At 43.9% G+C, this 18,211-nt stretch overlaps 2 protein-coding genes across 4 annotated transcripts; both read left to right on the forward strand.

Moving 5' to 3' along the window:
- Window positions 1–1,928: 1,928 nt before the first annotated feature.
- Window positions 1,929–4,469, forward strand: LOC146547813 (uncharacterized). The gene is made up of 3 exons (XM_085265005.1): window positions 1,929–2,352; window positions 3,683–3,697; window positions 3,947–4,469. The coding sequence occupies exons 1-3, from the start codon at window positions 1,929–1,931 to the stop codon at window positions 4,330–4,332; spliced, it is 825 nt and encodes a 274-aa protein (XP_085121131.1). The 3' UTR covers window positions 4,333–4,469.
- Window positions 4,470–7,807: 3,338 nt separating this feature from the next.
- On the forward strand, window positions 7,808–17,963 carry zc3h13 (zinc finger CCCH-type containing 13). 3 transcript variants are annotated; one of them, XM_085264623.1, is made up of 20 exons: window positions 7,808–7,957; window positions 8,619–8,795; window positions 8,953–9,056; window positions 9,157–9,271; window positions 9,401–9,512; window positions 9,654–9,820; window positions 9,968–10,116; window positions 10,195–10,395; window positions 10,529–10,696; window positions 10,827–11,170; window positions 11,303–11,761; window positions 12,142–12,390; window positions 12,472–12,955; window positions 13,140–13,336; window positions 13,645–14,880; window positions 14,997–15,650; window positions 15,743–15,886; window positions 16,115–16,315; window positions 16,974–17,137; window positions 17,250–17,963. In XM_085264623.1, exons 2-20 carry the CDS (start codon window positions 8,628–8,630, stop codon window positions 17,451–17,453), a joined length of 5,520 nt encoding a protein of 1,839 aa, XP_085120749.1. In that variant the 5' UTR covers window positions 7,808–7,957; window positions 8,619–8,627; the 3' UTR covers window positions 17,454–17,963. The 3 variants fall into 3 exon arrangements, with proteins under 3 accessions (XP_085120749.1, XP_085120751.1, XP_085120750.1); XM_085264625.1 differs by having other exon boundaries at window positions 10,535–10,696; XM_085264624.1 differs by having other exon boundaries at window positions 7,819–7,986.
- Window positions 17,964–18,211: the final 248 nt, after the last annotated feature.

The raw sequence follows: 18,211 nt of genomic DNA on the forward strand, positions 1-18,211 counted from the left end.
GAGACCATGGAGGTTAAGGCGATAAGAAAAAAGTATATCTCACTTACTCTTTCCCCTAAAGTAAAAGAGGTTCACTTTAAAATCATTAATGAGGTTTATCCAACCAATGAATTCTTAAGACGGAAATTTAACTTAGATGTGAACGCCTGCACATTTTGTGAAAATGATATTGAAAGTCTGGATCACTTGTTTTTCAACTGTGAATCAGTGCACTCCTTCTGGACTGACACACTGGCGTGCACAGATAGAGATGAGGTGGTGCTGAAGCACTTGCCCTTTTGCCCTCAGTCCAAAAAAGTGCCCTTTTGAAAGATGTGATTTTTTTTTTTTTTTTTAAAGCTGCGCGATTTAAAAAGGTGTGAAAATAATGGCTTGATTTGTGCCCCTTCTTCAAAGACACCCGAACCCTGTCGCTTTTTCACTGTCACCGTGTCACGTGAACACGCTTGCAGTTCATTTGTTGTGAGGCGTGTAGCAGCGGCATGACATAGGAGTACTTGGAGTAGGCATAGTAGGCTAACTATAGCGACTGGGAGCCACGGCGGACAACACGGCAGCTCTTTCCCTTCCCAACCAGTCAGGTAACCCATGAATCGAGTGAAATTATTCTGTTTGCCCTCTAAGACCAACCTGCAATTGTTTTGTTGTGAAGTAGCCTGTCAGAAACTGCACATGACAAACTTTGCCAGCTTGCCCCCTCCATCCATCTATATGGATAAACAAAAAAACGACACATTTAAAATGTAACCTAAACCATTTAGGCAACCCCACTCTCCATCAATTCCGACCTTTTTGCATACACTATTGAAAATATCACGTTATGCTATAGGCTACATGCCGTTAGGCAGAGGGCTCTTTTGAGCCCATTTTTCGTTACAAATTTTAGGATGATCTCACGGAAATCTGTGAATAAATACAAAGTTTTCAAACTGAAGTCAGTGACGGGAAGACATCACACTTTTTAGAGATGGAACTGCAGAAAAACCTAAAACCTTGACATGATTATGAATAATAGAATTATGGACGTTTCTCCGTTTTTGTGGATTAGCCTTTCCATAACTAACGTCAACTACGGTCCTACTTTGGTAAGATTGAAATTAATGTCTTTGACTGTCTTTAGTAGGTGTCTCCTGTGAGAAAGTTAGAACACCGTCCAACTGTCTAAAGATGCAGTCTTTAGCCTAACTGGTTGTTACTGACTCAGCGATGCTCGCAGACATTTACGCACTGTGTTGTGACCTGATTGTGACAGAACAGTGACGTTGTTATTGGTAGTTTGAAGGGTACGGTGTTGGGGGTGGTGCATGTTAAAAGTTTTGAGAAGCACTGGTTAGACATGTTAATTTTTTTTGGTGTAACATATTGGCAACATTAACACATTAATTTGCTAAAGGAAAAATAGGCAGTTCCCAATTGCCTGTGAAAACGACCATTCTGCCCTGTTCTTGTAATGACCACAGTCAGTCTTATTCGTTCTCATACATTTTGGTCTATTTATTTACTAATTTCAGCAAGCATAATGCCTAGGAAAGAGAGGCTGAGAAAGGAGAAAGAAAGGGATCTACAACAGGCAGCCCAGGGAAGCAGTTCTCTGCTCTCCTGGATGAAAGCAAAGGAAAATGAAGATGAAAGGTCAGAGTCAAGGGCAGAGTCAGGTTCTATTTTAATGTTTTAATGTAACCTGCTCCTTGCAGTTAATTCTATTGAAAAATCTTAAAAGCTGTTCACACTTAGTTTTTAATGAACTTAATCAGCAGGCATTGAGCTAACTATTATTTTGTACCTACGAAAGTTATTTCTATGTTACAAGACTTGCAGTATGGGTTATTATTAAAACTATCTGTTTAAGCTTATTATTATGATAAATAATAATACTATTATTATTATTATTGTTCCATTGTAGTCAGTCACAGCAGGGAAGCAGCTCTATGCCATCTACCAGCATAGCAGAAGAGGGAGATATAGAAACAGATGAAGCCGCGACCAATGCAGCAACAGGTTCAGTTAGGCCTACAGACACTGATGTAGTGCTCTCTGAAGACCACAATGAGGAAGAACAGATCGATCACATAATGTCAAAGTTACCAGCTTTACAATACCCAACAGATCCAACACACATCCATACATTTAAAATAAAGCGCAATGACAGATACGTTTCAATGTGCTGCAATGTGGGCCCATGTCAGCCTGATATACCTTACCCAAAAACTGAGGGGAGATCATTCCAGAAACAGTGGTTTTCTGCTAATGTGTGGCTGGAATACTCACCCACTGCTAATTCAATGCATTGTTTTAGTTGTCGGCTTTTCCTCTCGGATGAAAAATATAAAAGCAGAACAGCCTGGACAACTGATGGCATCAGAAAGTGGAGTACTGCTCTTGAAAAAATCAAACAACACTCCAGCGCAGAGATGCACATGACAAGCATGGTTAGATGGATCAATTTCCAGAAAAAGGCCCTTCAGTCTGCATTTGATGTTTCAGACGTAAAAGGGGTGGAAGTTAGAGAGCGAGAGAGGCAGACAAACAAAGAAATCCTGACAAGATTAATTGACCTAACAGTGTATCTTGCACGTCAGGGACAAGCATTCCGAGGTCATGATGAGAGTGAGTCCAGTGATAACCGTGGCAATTTTCATGAATTAGTCAATGTATTTTCCCGCTACGATAGTGTGCTGAAAATGCATTTGGAAAAAATTGCCACAGTTAAAGCCACCAAGACAAGGCCCCAGGTGTCACTGCTTTCCAACAGAAGTCAAAATGACATCATTGCAGCACTAGGAACTTACATCAGGAAGGAGATACAACGTGAAATAAAAGAGGCTGAAATGTATTCCATTCTACTTGATGAAACCTCTGATGTTTCACACAAAGAGCAAGTGTCATTTGTTGTGCGATATTTTCATCATATGCAAATAAAGGAGAGATTCATCGAAGTGTGCAATGTTGATACAACTACAGGCCAGGAGCTGGAGAATACAGTGTTCTTGCTTCTGCAAAAGAATGGCCTAGAGATGAAGAACATGTATGGTCAAGGCTATGATGGAGCAGCCAACATGAGTGGCATGTATAAAGGTCTCCAAGCTAGAATCCGTGCACACAATGAGAAGGCCCTCTATGTGCACTGCAAAGCCCATTGCCTCAATTTGGTACTAGTGGAGGCATCAAAGTCCAGCAAGCATTTTGTGACATTTTTCAACTTGGTGGAGAAATTGTATGCCTTTTGCTCAGGCTCCCCAAAGCGTCATGCTGCCTTGGTCAAATTTCAGGAGTCTCTCTTTCCTGGACAACGTGTTATGGAGCTCCAGCAGCTGTCAGATACTCGATGGGCTTGCAGGGAAAAAGCACTGAAGGCACTTCAGAGAAATTTGAAAGCCATTTTGATGCTCCTTGATGACATCAGTGACAGTGACCCCACCTAACCTGGCCCAAGGTGATGCTCAGATGTACAGAAATGCCATTAATTTTATGTTCATTCTCTGCATGGAAATCACCACACCAGTATTCGAAGTCACTGCTTTGGCATCAGATTCTCTGCAGGAAGAAGGGTTGGACCATTCCACTGCCTACAAGGTAATTGATGGTGTGCTTCACACATTGCAAACCATGAGGTCTGAGGAGAAATTTGGAGAGATATTTAGATGTGCATCAGAGAAGGCAGAGAGTTTCAACATTCCAGTACCTACCGTGGTGCCTGGTCAGGAGAGAAAGCGGAAAGTTCCAGTGCGTTTCCAACACAGCACCACAGTGTCTCAAGTAGGTGCTCAGTTTGAGTCAGTGGAGGCATATTTCAGGAGTGGTGTATATTTCACCTTTCTGGACATCATGACTGGGGAACTGAACAGGAGGTTCAAAGGGGACAATACTGGAAGCCCAACGGCCAGAATCATTCAGTCCTTCCAGCCCTTAACTGTGCATGCTAACTGGGTAGGCCCACCAAACCCAGAAGCCATTGAAGCTGTCCACATCCTCTGTGAATTCTATGGAGAAGATGAGGACCAGCTCAAAACAGAATTAAAGGTCTTCCACTCCAGCTTTAGTTCAAAAGACCTCAGAGAAATATTTATGATACTGAGGGAAAACAATGGCCAGCTGATCTTTCCTGCCTTTGTCAAAATGATTCAGATCTACGCAACACTACCAGTGACAACTGCGACAGTTGAAAGATCTTTTTCAAAGCTAAAAATAATCAAAAATAAACTAAGAAGTTTGTGTGGAGAAGAAAGGTTGTCTGATCTCCTCTTGTTGGCCATTGAGAAAGATGTGGAGATCAATTACAACGAGGTCATCAACATCTACAAAGACATGGCACCAAGAAGGATGCTTCTTTAGAGCAGTACACTCCATTTAATGGACACTTGAGAATATGTATGTATATAGTTTAGAGTTGGATACAGATTTTATCTTTTTGTGGTGTGATTTTTGATTTTTAGAGAATGTTTTGAAATAAAAGTCAAATTGCATTTAACCTGTGCGATTTTTTTATTATAAAAAGAAAAGGTTTTCCACATATGCAAAAAGTGCCCTTTTTTCCCCCTGGAGCACTTGCCCCCCAAAATGTCTGTGCACGCCACTGATAATAATATTTATAAACCTACCTGGCCAGCTGTCCAGTGATTAATTGCATAAGTACATGGAGGCAGGACCTCACAGCAGAAGCATACTTCTTAATATGTTATACATTATTATATGTATATTATATTTATTTTTCATCTATTGTATTTACAAACAGCAAGAAGTTACAAGCAAAGAAAGACCACACCATGGCACATGCTTAAATATCGAAAGTTTATTGATCAAATTTATTTATTAAAAAAATAGACATAATTTTTTCACCCAAAAAATACATGTTCAAAGCAACACGAGGTGGACCAATATCAGACAGAATTGTGAACTCAACTCTGTAGAGTAGGCAGTCATGAAGCAGTATTCCATGTTTGGCACTGATCACCACCTGCACTCATGTATATATCTTTCTACGTAGCACTTTTAATTCTTATTCTCATGTATATATCTCATGTATATCTCATGCATATATCTTTCTACGTAGCACTTTTAATTCTTATTCTTACTTTTATTTTTTTCATGTCTACTTAATCGCAATTTATGACAGTATGTTTGCACTGAAGCACCGCAGCAATTTCCTAATGTTGTAAACCTGCTCAACATTTGGCAATAAAACCCTTTCTGATTCTGATTCTGATTCTGAGTACACTTTAATTTGTAAATTCAAGCTGTTCTTCATATTTTTGGCCACCAGATGTCACCAGAGATGACTGTGTTGAAAAGCTTCGGCATCAATAAGCCAGTATTGAAATATAATGTTTTTTCTGCTACATTTACAAAACAAGTTTTCCCGGTAGCCGAGTTTTAATCTTAGCTAGCGAGGACTCAATGGGCCATCTTTCAAGATTTATATCTTGTGTGTATGTGTGTAAGCCACCGCAGATGAACTGGGGAAAAATATAATTAAAAGCTGTACTTTTTTTTTTTTTTTTTTCAAATATTAAACTTTATTAAGAAACAGTATACAGAACATGTATACAATCAGAACAAAATTAACATATGCCAGGGGGTGTAATACAAAGAATTACAAACATTCAAATAATTTGTAATTACTACAAATAGTAATAGTTTTCATAGCCTTTTTGTTAAGTGATCCACTAATCAATTTTATGTAACATAAAACATCATTATAGTAATGTTTAAAATGAGGTTTTTTGTTACTGTATTTGCATTTGTGAAAATAAAATTTAGCTAAGATAACTAACAAGTTTATTATAAAGTAAACATCTTCTTTTTTTTGCCTTCGAAAGAAACAAAATACAACATTTTCCCATTTCACAGTAAAGTCTTTATAGAGATGTCCAGCAATGAATCTACTGAAGTCTTTCCAAAATGTTCTAGCGTATGAACAGATCCAGAAGAGGTGTTGCACAGTCTCAGGATGGCTTCCACAAAATCCACAGTTCACATTTATGTCCCTTTTGAACTTCGTCATGTAATGATTAGCAGGATAAAATTTATGCAGTATTTTAAATGAGACTTCCTTCACTTTATTCGTTACCAGATACTTGTTAGGAATTGTCCATACTCTTTTCCAGTTAATGTCACTGACAAAGAAATTCCAATAAGAGACCACATGTGGGATAGTTAGAGATTCTGTCTGGAATAAAGCACGGATATTCTTATTACTTTTACTGTGGTTTGTTAGACAGATTCTTCCTATGTGTGAATCTAAAGGGTTGGGGAGAGAAACAGATGATATGCAAGGTTGAATACCTTTAAAAAGCATTATAATACCCGTAGGTATTGCATCAAATAATGTGGCATATTCTTTGGGTGTGGCTGGAAATTTATAGGTGTTTAAGAATTCTGAATAGGACATAAGCTGCCCATTAGGATTAAACAGCTGATTCACTAAAACAATCTGTTTCTCAACCCACCTAGAAAAAAATAATGATTTATTTTTATACACTATGTTCCTATTATTCCAAATTGAATACGTGTGGGGTGTAAAGTTGTGTTTATATATAAGGGACCAAGCTAGTAGAACTTGTTTGTGAAACATCGAGAGCTTTTCTGGAAGCTTATCTATATTATAATCACAACCTAAGATAAAACTTAGACCACCAAACTTAGAGAAAATGTAGTGAGGAATAAAATTCCAAATGGATACCGGATTTTTAAGAAAATGTTTAGCCCAATTAATCTTAAATGTATTGTTTAGAGTAGTAAAATCCAAAACATTGAGACCACCGTGTTCATAGTCATTCATCAATACACTTTTTCTGATGTAATGTGTCCGGTTTTTCCAAAGGAAGTTGAAGAGCATTCGGTCAATATCCTTACAAGTTTTGCCGTCCACATGCAGAGAAATTGCTGCATAAGTCAGTCGAGACAGACCTTCTGCTTTTGAGAGCAATACCCTTCCTCTTAAACTTAAATCTCTCTGCAACCATTGATTTAATTTGGTTTGAGATTTTTTAATAATTGGGGGAAAATTTAGTAAAATTCTGTCTTTTGGATCTTTGCAGATAATCAGACCTAAATATGTTGCTTCATTTTTAACTGTTATATTACAAATACTCTGAACATTACACTCTTTGACAGGTAATAACTGACATTTATTTAAGTTTAGGACCAATCCAGACCCTTTTGAGAAATCCTCTATTACACGTAAAGCAATTGGCACTTGGCTGGCATTTTTAAGAAAAATTGTGGTATCATCTGCCAATTGACTGATGACAATCTCTCTGTCTGCTATGTTTATACCCTTCACAGGGCTATTCGAAATATGAGAGGCAAGAATTTGGGTGCAAAGTAAAAAAAGATAAGGGCTAATCGGGCAACCTTGGCGTACACTTTGATTAAGACTAAAACGAAAAGTGGTGCCATTTTTCATTCTAATAGAACTATTAGCATTGGAATACAGAGTTTTGATAGCTCTGCAGAAGATATCACCAAAACCAAATTTCTGAAGTGTAAGAAATATAAATTCATGCTCAATTGAGTCAAAGGCTTTATAGAAGTCCAGGAGAAGGATAAATGAGTCATCAGATATTAATGCTGAGTAGTCCAGAATATCCAAGAAGAGTCTAATATTATTGGAGATGTGCCTGTTTGTCATAAAACCAGACTGTGTCTCGTCTACAATATCGTCCAAAATATATTTAATTCTTCTAGCTAGCAATAGAGCTAATGTTTTATAATCATTATTTAGGAGGCTTATTGGTCTCCAGTTGTCTATATAAAAGCTGTACACATGAACAGGCGGTGGCGGTAAATGCATCGCCGCGGAGGTTGAGTTCCTCATTCACAAACCACAAAAGAAGAAGGACCAATGACGCGCACTCTCCGCCAATATGAAGGCACCCAGGGCAGTTTCTGCCTTTGCTTTTAAAGAATAAGCCTTGTAATTTTTTTTACAAGTGCTAAATCCGCCAGCCTGATTAAAGTAGGTGTGACACCGAAAAAATATCTTGGGTGAGACCGTGTTTTCATTTACAGATTAGCATGCAGGCTACTGGAGCAGGCTAAGATAGGCCCCGCGCTGAGATAAAACATGACACAGTTAACTTTAGCATTAGCCTGCATTCGCTTGTTTTATTCTAGTATGAGATATGCAGAATAATTACTGTTAATCTACGACGCTTTTTGAATTTCAGAAGCATCCTGGTTAGTTAAAGATGGTAAACAGAACTCAGTTCTTGTAGTTAACGGGGAACTTCAGCTTACTTAAAGGTAGCATGCGTTGTTGCTCGCTATAAGTTAGCGCAGAGCAGCTGCACTGACGGCAGATATTTGCATGTGTTTATGTTTTGGATGCTCCATTATGCACAGGAGTACTAGAGCATCCGGGAAGGCCATGTGATTATCAAACGGTTGCAACAGTAACAGTGAGAAATGGGTTTTCGGTTGCAGTTTAAGATCGGTTGTAGGGAATGAATAAATTCAGGGAGTTTGAGGGAATCGCACTGCAAAGAAAGTTTCCTGCCAGACTTGCTTTGTTTTTTTGTTTTGTTTTCTTTTTAAGTCATTTTTTTTCTAAAGTGCCAAGTTGTAAACATGCAGATGATTAAAGAGAGTTCACTGAGCGTTGTTTGTCATATTTGTAGTCCTGCAGAATGTCCAAGATCAGGCGGAAGGTAACAGTGGAAAATTCAAAAACCATATCTGACAGCAGCAGCAGCAGCAGCACCACAACCAGCAGCAGCACCAACCCCGCTGCTCCGTCCCGCAGGCCAAGTGTGTTTGAAAGGCTTGGACCCAGCACTGGGAGTAATGCTGCTGATGTATGTATAACCCAGAGGTCAGAGAGGGTTTTCCCCCTCCAGGGGGAAATTTCCAAGTCTCTGTGTCTTTGAATGAATATGGCACAGTGCGCTGTTTCTTCTTTGGCCTGGCTCATCTGTATTTTGTTTTTTTGTTGTTGTTTTTCTTTTTTTTTAGAGTCACTGTAGAAATTGGCTGAAGACTGGGAATTGCAGTTACGGCAACACTTGTCGCTACACACATGGAACTCAGCCACGAGGCAAAGGATTTAGCTTTAGCCGGTAAGATGGCTGCGGTTATTGAATTTGTATTGAGTGTTGCTTTTAAAATCAAATCGACCTTTGTGCATGTGTTTTTCTAATCTCTGCATTAATGAAACAGGTCAACCGAGAGGCCCACAGGTGATCTGCGGGAGAGGATGAAAAATAAAAGACAGGATGTTGAAGCAGAAAACCTGAAACGAGACCTAGATGAGCCCTCGTCCCCCACAGTAAGAGTGAGTCCTCTGCTCTTTTGGTCTTTGATAATAACGCATTTCTGAATGAAGAATCTAGTTTAGATTTGAAATCGCTTTGGAAAGTTTAGTACATTGTGCAAAACGGTTTGTTTGTGTGTGCTACTGTAGCAGAGAGAGTCCTCCAGAGGCCGACACAGAGAGAAGGAGGATATAAAGATAACAAAGGAGCGTACCCCAGGCAGTGAAGAAGAACCCACAGAGTGGGAAACCAATCGTGAAGGTTCGGTGTTTTGTTTTGATGACGTTTAAAGGGAAATTGACACATTTATTTGTAAATACCATTTTGATGTTGTGGATTGAAACGCTCTTCTCCATTCCAATTTTACTGTTTTGGTTTGGGTTTTTTCCCATTAATTTTCAGACTCTGATATCGGTGATTACGACTATGAGCTATCCCTAGAGATGAAGCGTCAAAAGATTCAGCGTGAACTAATGAAATTAGAGCAGGAAAACTTGGAGAAGAGAGAAGAAATTGTCATCAAGAAAGACGAAACTCCGACGAAAGCCAGAACCACAGCCTTGCCAAAGGTAAGCGATGAGATGCTTTGATTATTTCAATACGTGACCTCTGGATTTCAAAAGTATTAGCACAGCTCACTTCCTCCGTTGAAGTAGCTGTCTGCAAGGGTGGTTGTCATCTGAATTTTAGCTCGATCTGTCACATTCGTCCTTCAGGCTTCCCCTGAGCAGTTAAGCTCCAAAGATTCACCCTCATCCAGAAAGTCCAGTGGCTCGCCAAAACATAAACGGGGAAACAAAGGGCTGGGCTCGGGGAAGAAAGAAAAGAAGGCATCAATATCCTCACCTGTTTTAGAAACTACCAGGTAGGGAAGAAAAACAAAATATGAGACCTACAGATTTGATGAGGTTCTGATAAATATTTTCCGTCATTCTTTGACCAGGTCTTCGAAAGGAAGCCACAGCAAGAAGAAAGGGCCCCGTACCCCCAGTCCCCCTCCACCGGTCCCTCTGGACCTGCCCGTGGTTGGGAAAAAACACAAAGGCAAGCACAAAAATAAGGAGAAGTCTGACGAGAAGCAGAAGGAGGGTAAAGATCGTGGACGAGATGCAGAAAAACACAAAGAGAAGAAGGAAAAACGCAGGTAAAGTGGGGATTTAGTGCATCCTGCAGCGTGTGTATGTTTTTAATTCGTTGAGTCATATTCACAGTTATCCTGAGTTATCCTTTTCAACTTCCAGTGCTCGCTCTTTATAATGTCACCTTTTTGTTTGAAGGGACAGATCTGACAGTTCCCACAAGGCCAAGAGGTCTGTGACATCAGAGGAGCGTTCTGGTAGCGTGTCATCTCCCTCCAGGGGTGCGTCGCCCTCAGCCAGGAAGAAATCTACCTCTCCTAAAGCTTCCTCCCATAAGGCTTCTATCTTGGCATCCCCTCCTCACAGGTGAGCACACAGAAACCTTTTTTTCCAGGGCTGTAAACATTGCAGGATCACTCACCTGTACTTCTTTCTTCACAGTTGGGTAAATATTTGATCATGACAGCCAAGAGGAAATAACCTTTTGTCACTGCAGGTCTCCTTCTCCTCCACGCCACCAACGCAGCCCCACTCCTCCCCGTCACCGCTCGCCTTCGTCCCACTCCGGTTCCTCTGCCCAGCGGCACTCTCCCTCTCCTCGACGCCGTCGTTCTTCTTCCCCCATCTACCACAGAAGCGCCACCGCTCAGGCCTCCGCCTCCTCACCTCAGAGCTCCCGGCGCTCTCGTTCGCCTCCTGCTTCTCATGACACCTCGTCACCCCATCGGCGATCTGACAGGTTGAGCCCCAGCCGGCGCCACTCCAGGGGCCGCGAGAGGAGTCGTGGCGACAGAGAGAGGAGTCCTCCCATCCAGGACCGCAGACATGAGCGCAGAGATGGTATCGTCATCTTCCATTACTGGATTTCTATTTATCAGTCTGTTGGCTGGAGCCTTGCTTTAAAATATAGGCTGTCAATTAAAAAAATGTACATTTATCTGCTATTAAGCTATTTGTCTTTTCTCCACACAGATAGTCACAGCAAACGAGAGAAGGACAGCATCCGTGACGACCGGGACTATGACTCTGAACAGATCTCCCGGGATGCCCGTGACGACCGGGACGCCCGAGATGCTCGTGACCGACGGGACGCTCGTGACCGAGGAAGGGAACCAACTCGAGATTCTCGTGATAGCAGGGATGTGAAGGACTTGAGAGAGAGCAGGGTGGAGACCTGCTCCAGTCGAGACCGCGAACGGGAGCGAGAGAAGGACCGGGAAAAGGAGAGGGAGCGAGAAAAGGAAAGGGACAGAGAGAGGGAGAGGATTGATGCACACAGGAAGGAGGACCTGACTCAGGATGACAGGAGCTACGGGAGAGGGCATGGACGTGACGATGGAGTCAGAGGAGAAGCAAGGACTGAGAGCAGGATGGACAGAGCTGATAGGAATGGACGAGGTAGAGGACGCGCTAATGACATACCTGAGAAAGGCAAGTAAATAAAAGCAAAGTGATTATTTCAGTCTTTTTAAAGAATGAATTTGAAATACTGCTGTGAGTTTTGAGAGTGTGTGTGCGGCAACAAAAGACGAGACATTTTGATAATAAGCTGCTGGAACATCTCATATCTAATGAGGGAAATTAACAAAATAATTGAGAGTGAAAAGATGACTGGAGATTTCTGCGTCCCATGATCAATAAAAGATTGGAAGGATCTGCAGAAATCTTTTTTACGCAAAGGAAAAGCAGAAATGCTAGCTAAAATCTTCACTGTATCCCAAATTTGATGGTAATTGTTTTCCCTCTTAGTCTTTTTGGGTGACTGTCTTGAAATATATGTCAACCCATTTTCTCATTTTTCCTTCTGTTAGGCTCCAACAGAAACTCTCGGGGTTCCCAACTGGAAAGCAGCCATGACAACTGGGAATCGCGGAGCAGTGCCGTTCGTGAACGGAGTGTGGAGAGGAGCACAGATCGCAGTGCCAATGAAAGAAGCTCTGACAGGGTGCCAGACCGAGATCGCTACGAGTGTGAGAGAAGAGGGGAGCAGACCAGAGACCCCTCGTATGACAGGAGAGGAGGACATGGAGAGCGGGATCGCAGAGACAACCGCGAAAGAGGTGAAGATTAGAAGCCCGCACATGATTTCCTTCGTTAAAGTGAGTGTGTAGTTATTCATGGCTGGTTTCTCTGTTTAACAGACCAAAGGGCAGCTTCTCCAAGCAGACACCAGGGGAGGCTGGAGGAGTCTGAGAGGGACGAGAGGAGGGACGAGCGCAGGACTGAGAGAGCTGAAGACAGGAGAGACGACAGGACTCGCGAACGGGAGAGGGAGCGAGAGAGGGAGCGGGAGAGAGAGAAAGAGAAGGAGAGAGAGCGGGAGAGAGAGAGGGAAAAGGAGCGGGAGAAGGAGAGGGAGGCGGAGAGGGAGCGGGAGCGAGCCAGGGAGAGAGAACGAGAGCGAGAAAGGGAGAGGGAGCGAGAGCGAGAGAGGGAAAGGGAGCGCGAGGAGCGGGAGAGAGAGAGGGAGAGGAAAGAGAGGGAACGGGAGAGAGAACAGCGCGAGCGGGAGAGACTGCGGGAATGGGAGGCCCGAGAGAGGGGAAGGGAGGAGAGGCGGGAGAGGAGAGACGACGCCAGGGATGAACGGCCGGTTCGAGACAGCCGGGACGATCGCAAGTTGAGGCATGTGTCAGTTTTTAATCCGTGTATTTGTGCGACTTTCTACATTAAATAGTCATCCGCACATAATCCAGCAATTATTTACAAAGTAAAGTTTCCTGAATGTTCGGATTTAGTTTTATGTAGCCGTTATCGTGCTAATCTCCAAATACTGATCTGCGCTTATTATAATGTCCTCTCCTTCTAGTCGTAAGAGGCCCAGGATGGATAGCAGCCAGAGTCCCCGATCCTCTCCTAAGCGAACGACACTGGACCTCAGTCCAGCAGACAGCGACGACTACAATAGTGCCGAAGATAAAAGTGAGCGCCCGATTGGCCGAGGGCAGGCCAAGCTCCACCCTCAGCCCCTCCTCCCCAGCCCAGTGTGTCTGCCTCCATCTGACAGTAGGGAAATTCTTTTTGAAAGGGCACACTTATATTTTAATGGGGGGTTGCACTTTTATACACATCCTTCTGTAAACGTGTGTGCTCTGTGTAAACACTTTTAAGTTTCATTTCTCTTTGTAAAATGTGCTGGTGCTTTGGAGTCATTGGCTGTCAAGTGAAAAGAAAATGAAAGAGCTTTCATGTCAAAGGGCTCCTTTAGGTTAGATTTTCCTTTCACTGCATTTTCAGCCGATACCTCCAAGGAAAAACTTCTGTACTTGACTCCAATGCTTTAAAAGTGCTGAACGTGTTTATGTGACACACAGATGGGGACAAGCATCGTCTGCTGAGCCAGGTGGTACGGCCCCAGGAGCCGCTGTTACGATCGCCGCCGAGAACTGCCGCATCCGATGACAAGCCCACTCACTGGAAGGATGAGGACCGCAGGGTAGTCGGGGACAAAAGGGAAGCACGCGGTCGCCATGAGGACCTGGAGCCTCGTGGGGAACGAAGCAGAGGGGCCGACAGGCGTGGAGAGCACCTCTCAGACGCGCCTTCTGACTTGCGTACCAGAGGCAGAGATCCTACACCACCTCCGCATCTACCCCTTGCCGCTGCCACTGAAGACAGAGAGACCAGTGGTTCCCAGTTGCATGAGGAGGGGAAAAAGAAGACAAAGTCACAGAGGAAGGGCTTGAAGAAGGGTCGCAAAGACGAAGAGACTGTTGCTGGCAGCGCCCTGGCTGCTGCAGGGGACCGATTCAACCCCGAGCCCCCATCTGGGGCTTCTGCAGACGTGCCTCCACCCTTACATTCTCCCAGGAAAGGGGCAAAGAAGAAAGCTCTAGAGCGAAAGAGGAAGCGATCGCGAGGGGCAGAGTCTGAAGCATCCGAGGAGGAAACTTCAACCTACCTGCCACACAGTAAGAGGAAGAGGGGTCCTCGGACACCGCCGCCCTCAATGAGACCTGATCAGCGAGGCGCTGGAGGGAATACAGAGCGCTCTCCTCTCTCCAAAATGGACAATTTCAGTGACTGGTCAGATGAGGAGGTGACAGACCGGGGAGGCTCGCTGGAAACACTTGCTCCTTTGGTTTCTGCTGATAGGGCTCCTGCTGAACCTCTCAGGAGAGGTGGAGGCCCCAGGATGGGCCGGGGTAATCCACCACCCATTGCACCTCTGCTCTCCCAGGATCCTCCAATGCTGCTGCAGACTTTGCCTCCGCAGCCTCTGATGTCCCAACCGCTGCTCCGCAAACCCCCACCAGAGCAGACGCGCAGCAGCAGCATGGGGAGCAACCAGAGTCGGACATCGTCTCGACGCCTGCGTTCACCCTCTAACGAGTCAGCCCACAGAGAAGATCCCCAGGGCCCACGATCGCGCCGGGGCATACTTCAAGGCACCAACTCTCGGGACCGGGAAAGAGAGCGGGAGCGAGAGAGAGAACGGGAGAGGGAGCGAGACCGCGAGAGGCCGGCGGCGAATGACCCTCCGTGCTCTGAGAGGAAGTCCCGGATTGATCAGCTGAGGAGAGGAGAGCCCAGCCGTAGCACCTCATCAGGTAAAAGCCTCACCTGAATCCTGAACGTGACACAGAATTGCACACATCCTGTACTACCAGGATCACTCTGAATTTGACCTATGTTTATTTATTTATTGATTTATTTTTTAATTTAGACCGGCAGGATTCTCGCAGCCACAGCTCCCGACGCAGCTCTCCTGATTCTGAGAGGCAGGCCAGGTCCAGGTCCCGTGCCGGCTCCTACGACAGTCGAGAAAGGGAAAGGGAGCCGTTTGAACGGGAGAGGGAAAGAGAGAGGGAGAGAGAACGCAAGGACCTCCGACCTCAGCAGCAACAGCAGCAGCCTCTGCTTCTTCAACAGCAACTACAACAACCACCATCAAGAGAATGGGAGCCTGAATGGCCAAGCCGGGGGCGGGAGCCCCTGCTGATGCGTCCTGGTCGCGAACCTCTCCTTAGGGAGCGGGACATCCGGGACAGGGAACGCTTACTCCCCGAAGGACTCATCCAGCAGCATGAACGGGAAAGGGAGAGAGAACGGGAGAGAGACAGTCGAGGTGACCGAGGTGTTGACCGAGAGAGGGAAAGGTTGATGATGATGGATATCACGCCCCACGGGGACCCCAGGGCTCCAGTACGAGGGGACATCAGAGGAGACTTGCGAGGAGACATGATGAGACAAGACAGGATGGATTACGAGCCTCTGCTGCCCAGAGAAGCTTTCAGTCCTCCAGAGCCCGAGAAACCAAGCAACAGTCCCCATCTAACTGGAGATCAACGGGAGGTGGAGAAGGCAGACAGCATCGATGGTAAGAAGATAAAAACGTGCATAAATGTTTGTCTTTTCCATTTCTTGTTTTTCCTACAAGGATTTTAAGAAAACTGTGTGTGGTGGTTTTAGGAGACGATGATGGGAAGGAAGACGATGTCCAGTCTATGGCATCTGTTGGCGAGGAGTACGAACCGATCAGCGATGATGAGCTGGATGAAATTCTGGCTGACAGCCAGAAAAAAGAAGATCAACAAGAAGAAGAGAAAATCACAGGTACAATAAAGACATTCTGTGGATAATATATACACACATGAAAGTGTGTCGTCAGTTTCTCTCCCCTCTTTATTTCTTTATTTTTATTTGATTGTCTTGAATTCTGACAGGCCTGAAGTTCATCAACTCTACAATTAATAACAATTGAGAAAATGCAAAGTATTCAGTTGAAATTTTCTCTGGTGATCTTTAACAAATGAAGCCTCTGCCTTTGTCGTGTGCCGACAGGTCCTCTGGATGTGATAGATGTGGACTGGTCCAGCCTGATGCCCAAGCAGAAACAGGAACCGCGGGCAGCGGGGGCAGCCTTGCTCCGCTTCACCCCAGGGGCGGTGCTTCTTAGGGCAGGCATATCCAAGAGACTTGCTGGCCCAGAACTCCTGGAACAAGTCAAAGAAGTGTGCAAGTCTGAGCTGGACGATCCCAAAGGTGAGTTAGGGACATAAAAACTGGATGTATTGAGTCAACAGTCAAATCTCATTAAAGGAAAAAACAATTTTCTGCAGAATGCGTATGTGGTTGGAGGTTGGCCAGAGAAGAAAAGTCGTAGGCTTTTGGATACTGTGGAGGGGACGTTTAAATTCATGTCTGTACCTCTAGACTGAAAATATGAAGTGGCATGCCACCGGCAACTTAATAAACTGCCATTCCCTTCCTCCTCTCCTCAAGCGTCATCTCCCGAACTGAAGCCGGGATCCAACACATGACAACGTGATTAAATGTGCATATGTGTTCCAGATATTGTTGCAGTTATTGTCAGCAGATTAGACATGGGACCCTCTCCGTCTCTGGACAGCTGTGGCAGCTAATGTTAGGTTCGAGTGGCCTAAAATTCACACCTCACAGTTTGGTTCCATTTTCACATTGTATGAGAGTTTATTCACTAACTGTAACAGAGTTACATCCACTTCAAAGACAGTTTCACTCATGCTGGCTAACAGCAGAGCTTGTCTGACTTCTTGACGTGGATCAGGCTCCTTTTACAAAGTTTCACAACCTCTTCCAGAAGAAATAAAGCTGAACGCTTCTTTTTTAAAAATTCCTGTTGATCCATCAAATTAAACCTCTGTTGTCGTCATCTTGGTAGATGCTGACAAGCTCTTTGAGCATGACCTGGGAGCCTTGAATATGGCAGCTCTGAACAGGCGGGTGGAGAGGGCAGGTTTATTGAGGAATCTGGGGCCGTGCTGTAAGGCCCTGTGTGCTCGCAGGGACTTCGCCATCCGCCGGCAACTGTTGAAAAACGAAAAGGTATGTGCTCTCCAGTTACAGACCTAAATTGAGATCAACAAATTGTTTATTAATCCTAAATGAATGTGCTTAAATCTTTTAACTCTTAGCTCTTAACTATTTTTTTTCTCAGGGTCTATCCAAGCATGACCCCACCACACCTGTGGTGGACAATGAACTCCTGCAGATGAGCATGCGTCTCTTCAGAAGGACCATGGCTGGCCAGGCATCGGCCCCGGAAAGGTCGGACAGTGGGTCGGCACCAGCAGCTGAAATTACTGAAGCTGGTAGTAGTAGTAAGCTCAGCACAGCACAGCCTGAGGTCTGTGTGTCCTGAGAGTAAAACACATCAGAGGTGAATGCTTCTAGGCCTTTACTTCCTCTCACTCCTAACTCTGTTTCTCGCTGTCTCATTTCGTTACATACGTAGCCTTTTTAGTCACGAGAGGGAAAAAGGCAATGTTATGACTCTTTCAGTTATTTGTTTTTCATGATGTGTTCCATAGACTGATAACTAGCCTATGGAGGGGTGCAACTATCCATGTATGAGAAATCTAAAACGCCTAAAATGACTTCATGTTTTTGTGGATTTACAGTGTTTTAGAGCAGATTTTTAACCATCAGTTTCACCTGCCTGACAAAGATTTGTTTCCTATGTTGTGCATTGGTTAGTACAACTGTGCATTAAAATGGTTAGATGTTGATTTTTTTTTTTTTTTTTTTTGTAACTGGTCTTTTGGTTTGTATGAAACGACTGTTCAGCCATGACATAATGGGACACTTAATATTGTTCTGGTTTTTTTGTTTGTTTGTTTACACCATAATACATGAATCCGAGTCTATAGCATTGGCTGCAGATTTTATTGACTCACAACAGTGAAACATCCTGCAGGAACTTGAAAGAACATTTCTCACTAAAAAGCACTGCCAAGCTATTCCTTCACTGAATGTAATTAGTTAAAGCTTTTAGTTTGTGGAAACACGCTTTATTTTTTGTGTTTCTTTTAAATGGTTTGGCAGTGTCTTTCTTACAGGAACTGAAGGGAGTGCAGATCACCAGGTCACGAACATGAACGAGTGGAATTCCTCTTCTCA

The sequence above is a fragment of the Mchenga conophoros genome, linkage group LG23, assembly GCF_057382185.1.
Source record: "Mchenga conophoros isolate Kocher_MC1m ecotype Shallow Benthic linkage group LG23, M_conophoros_male_GT1.1, whole genome shotgun sequence".
Taxonomy (NCBI): domain Eukaryota; kingdom Metazoa; phylum Chordata; class Actinopteri; order Cichliformes; family Cichlidae; genus Mchenga; species Mchenga conophoros.

Coding starts and splice junctions, on each gene's coding strand:
- LOC146547813 (XM_085265005.1), top strand. CDS start 1,929: ATGCCATCTACCAGCATAGCAGAAGAGGGAGATATAGAAACAGATGAA.
- zc3h13 (XM_085264623.1), top strand. CDS start 8,628: ATGTCCAAGATCAGGCGGAAGGTAACAGTGGAAAATTCAAAAACCATA. Junction 9,821..9,967: donor GAACCACAGCCTTGCCAAAG/GTAAGCGATGAG, acceptor TTCGTCCTTCAG/GCTTCCCCTGAGCAGTTAAG. Junction 10,117..10,194: donor CCTGTTTTAGAAACTACCAG/GTAGGGAAGAAA, acceptor TTCTTTGACCAG/GTCTTCGAAAGGAAGCCACA.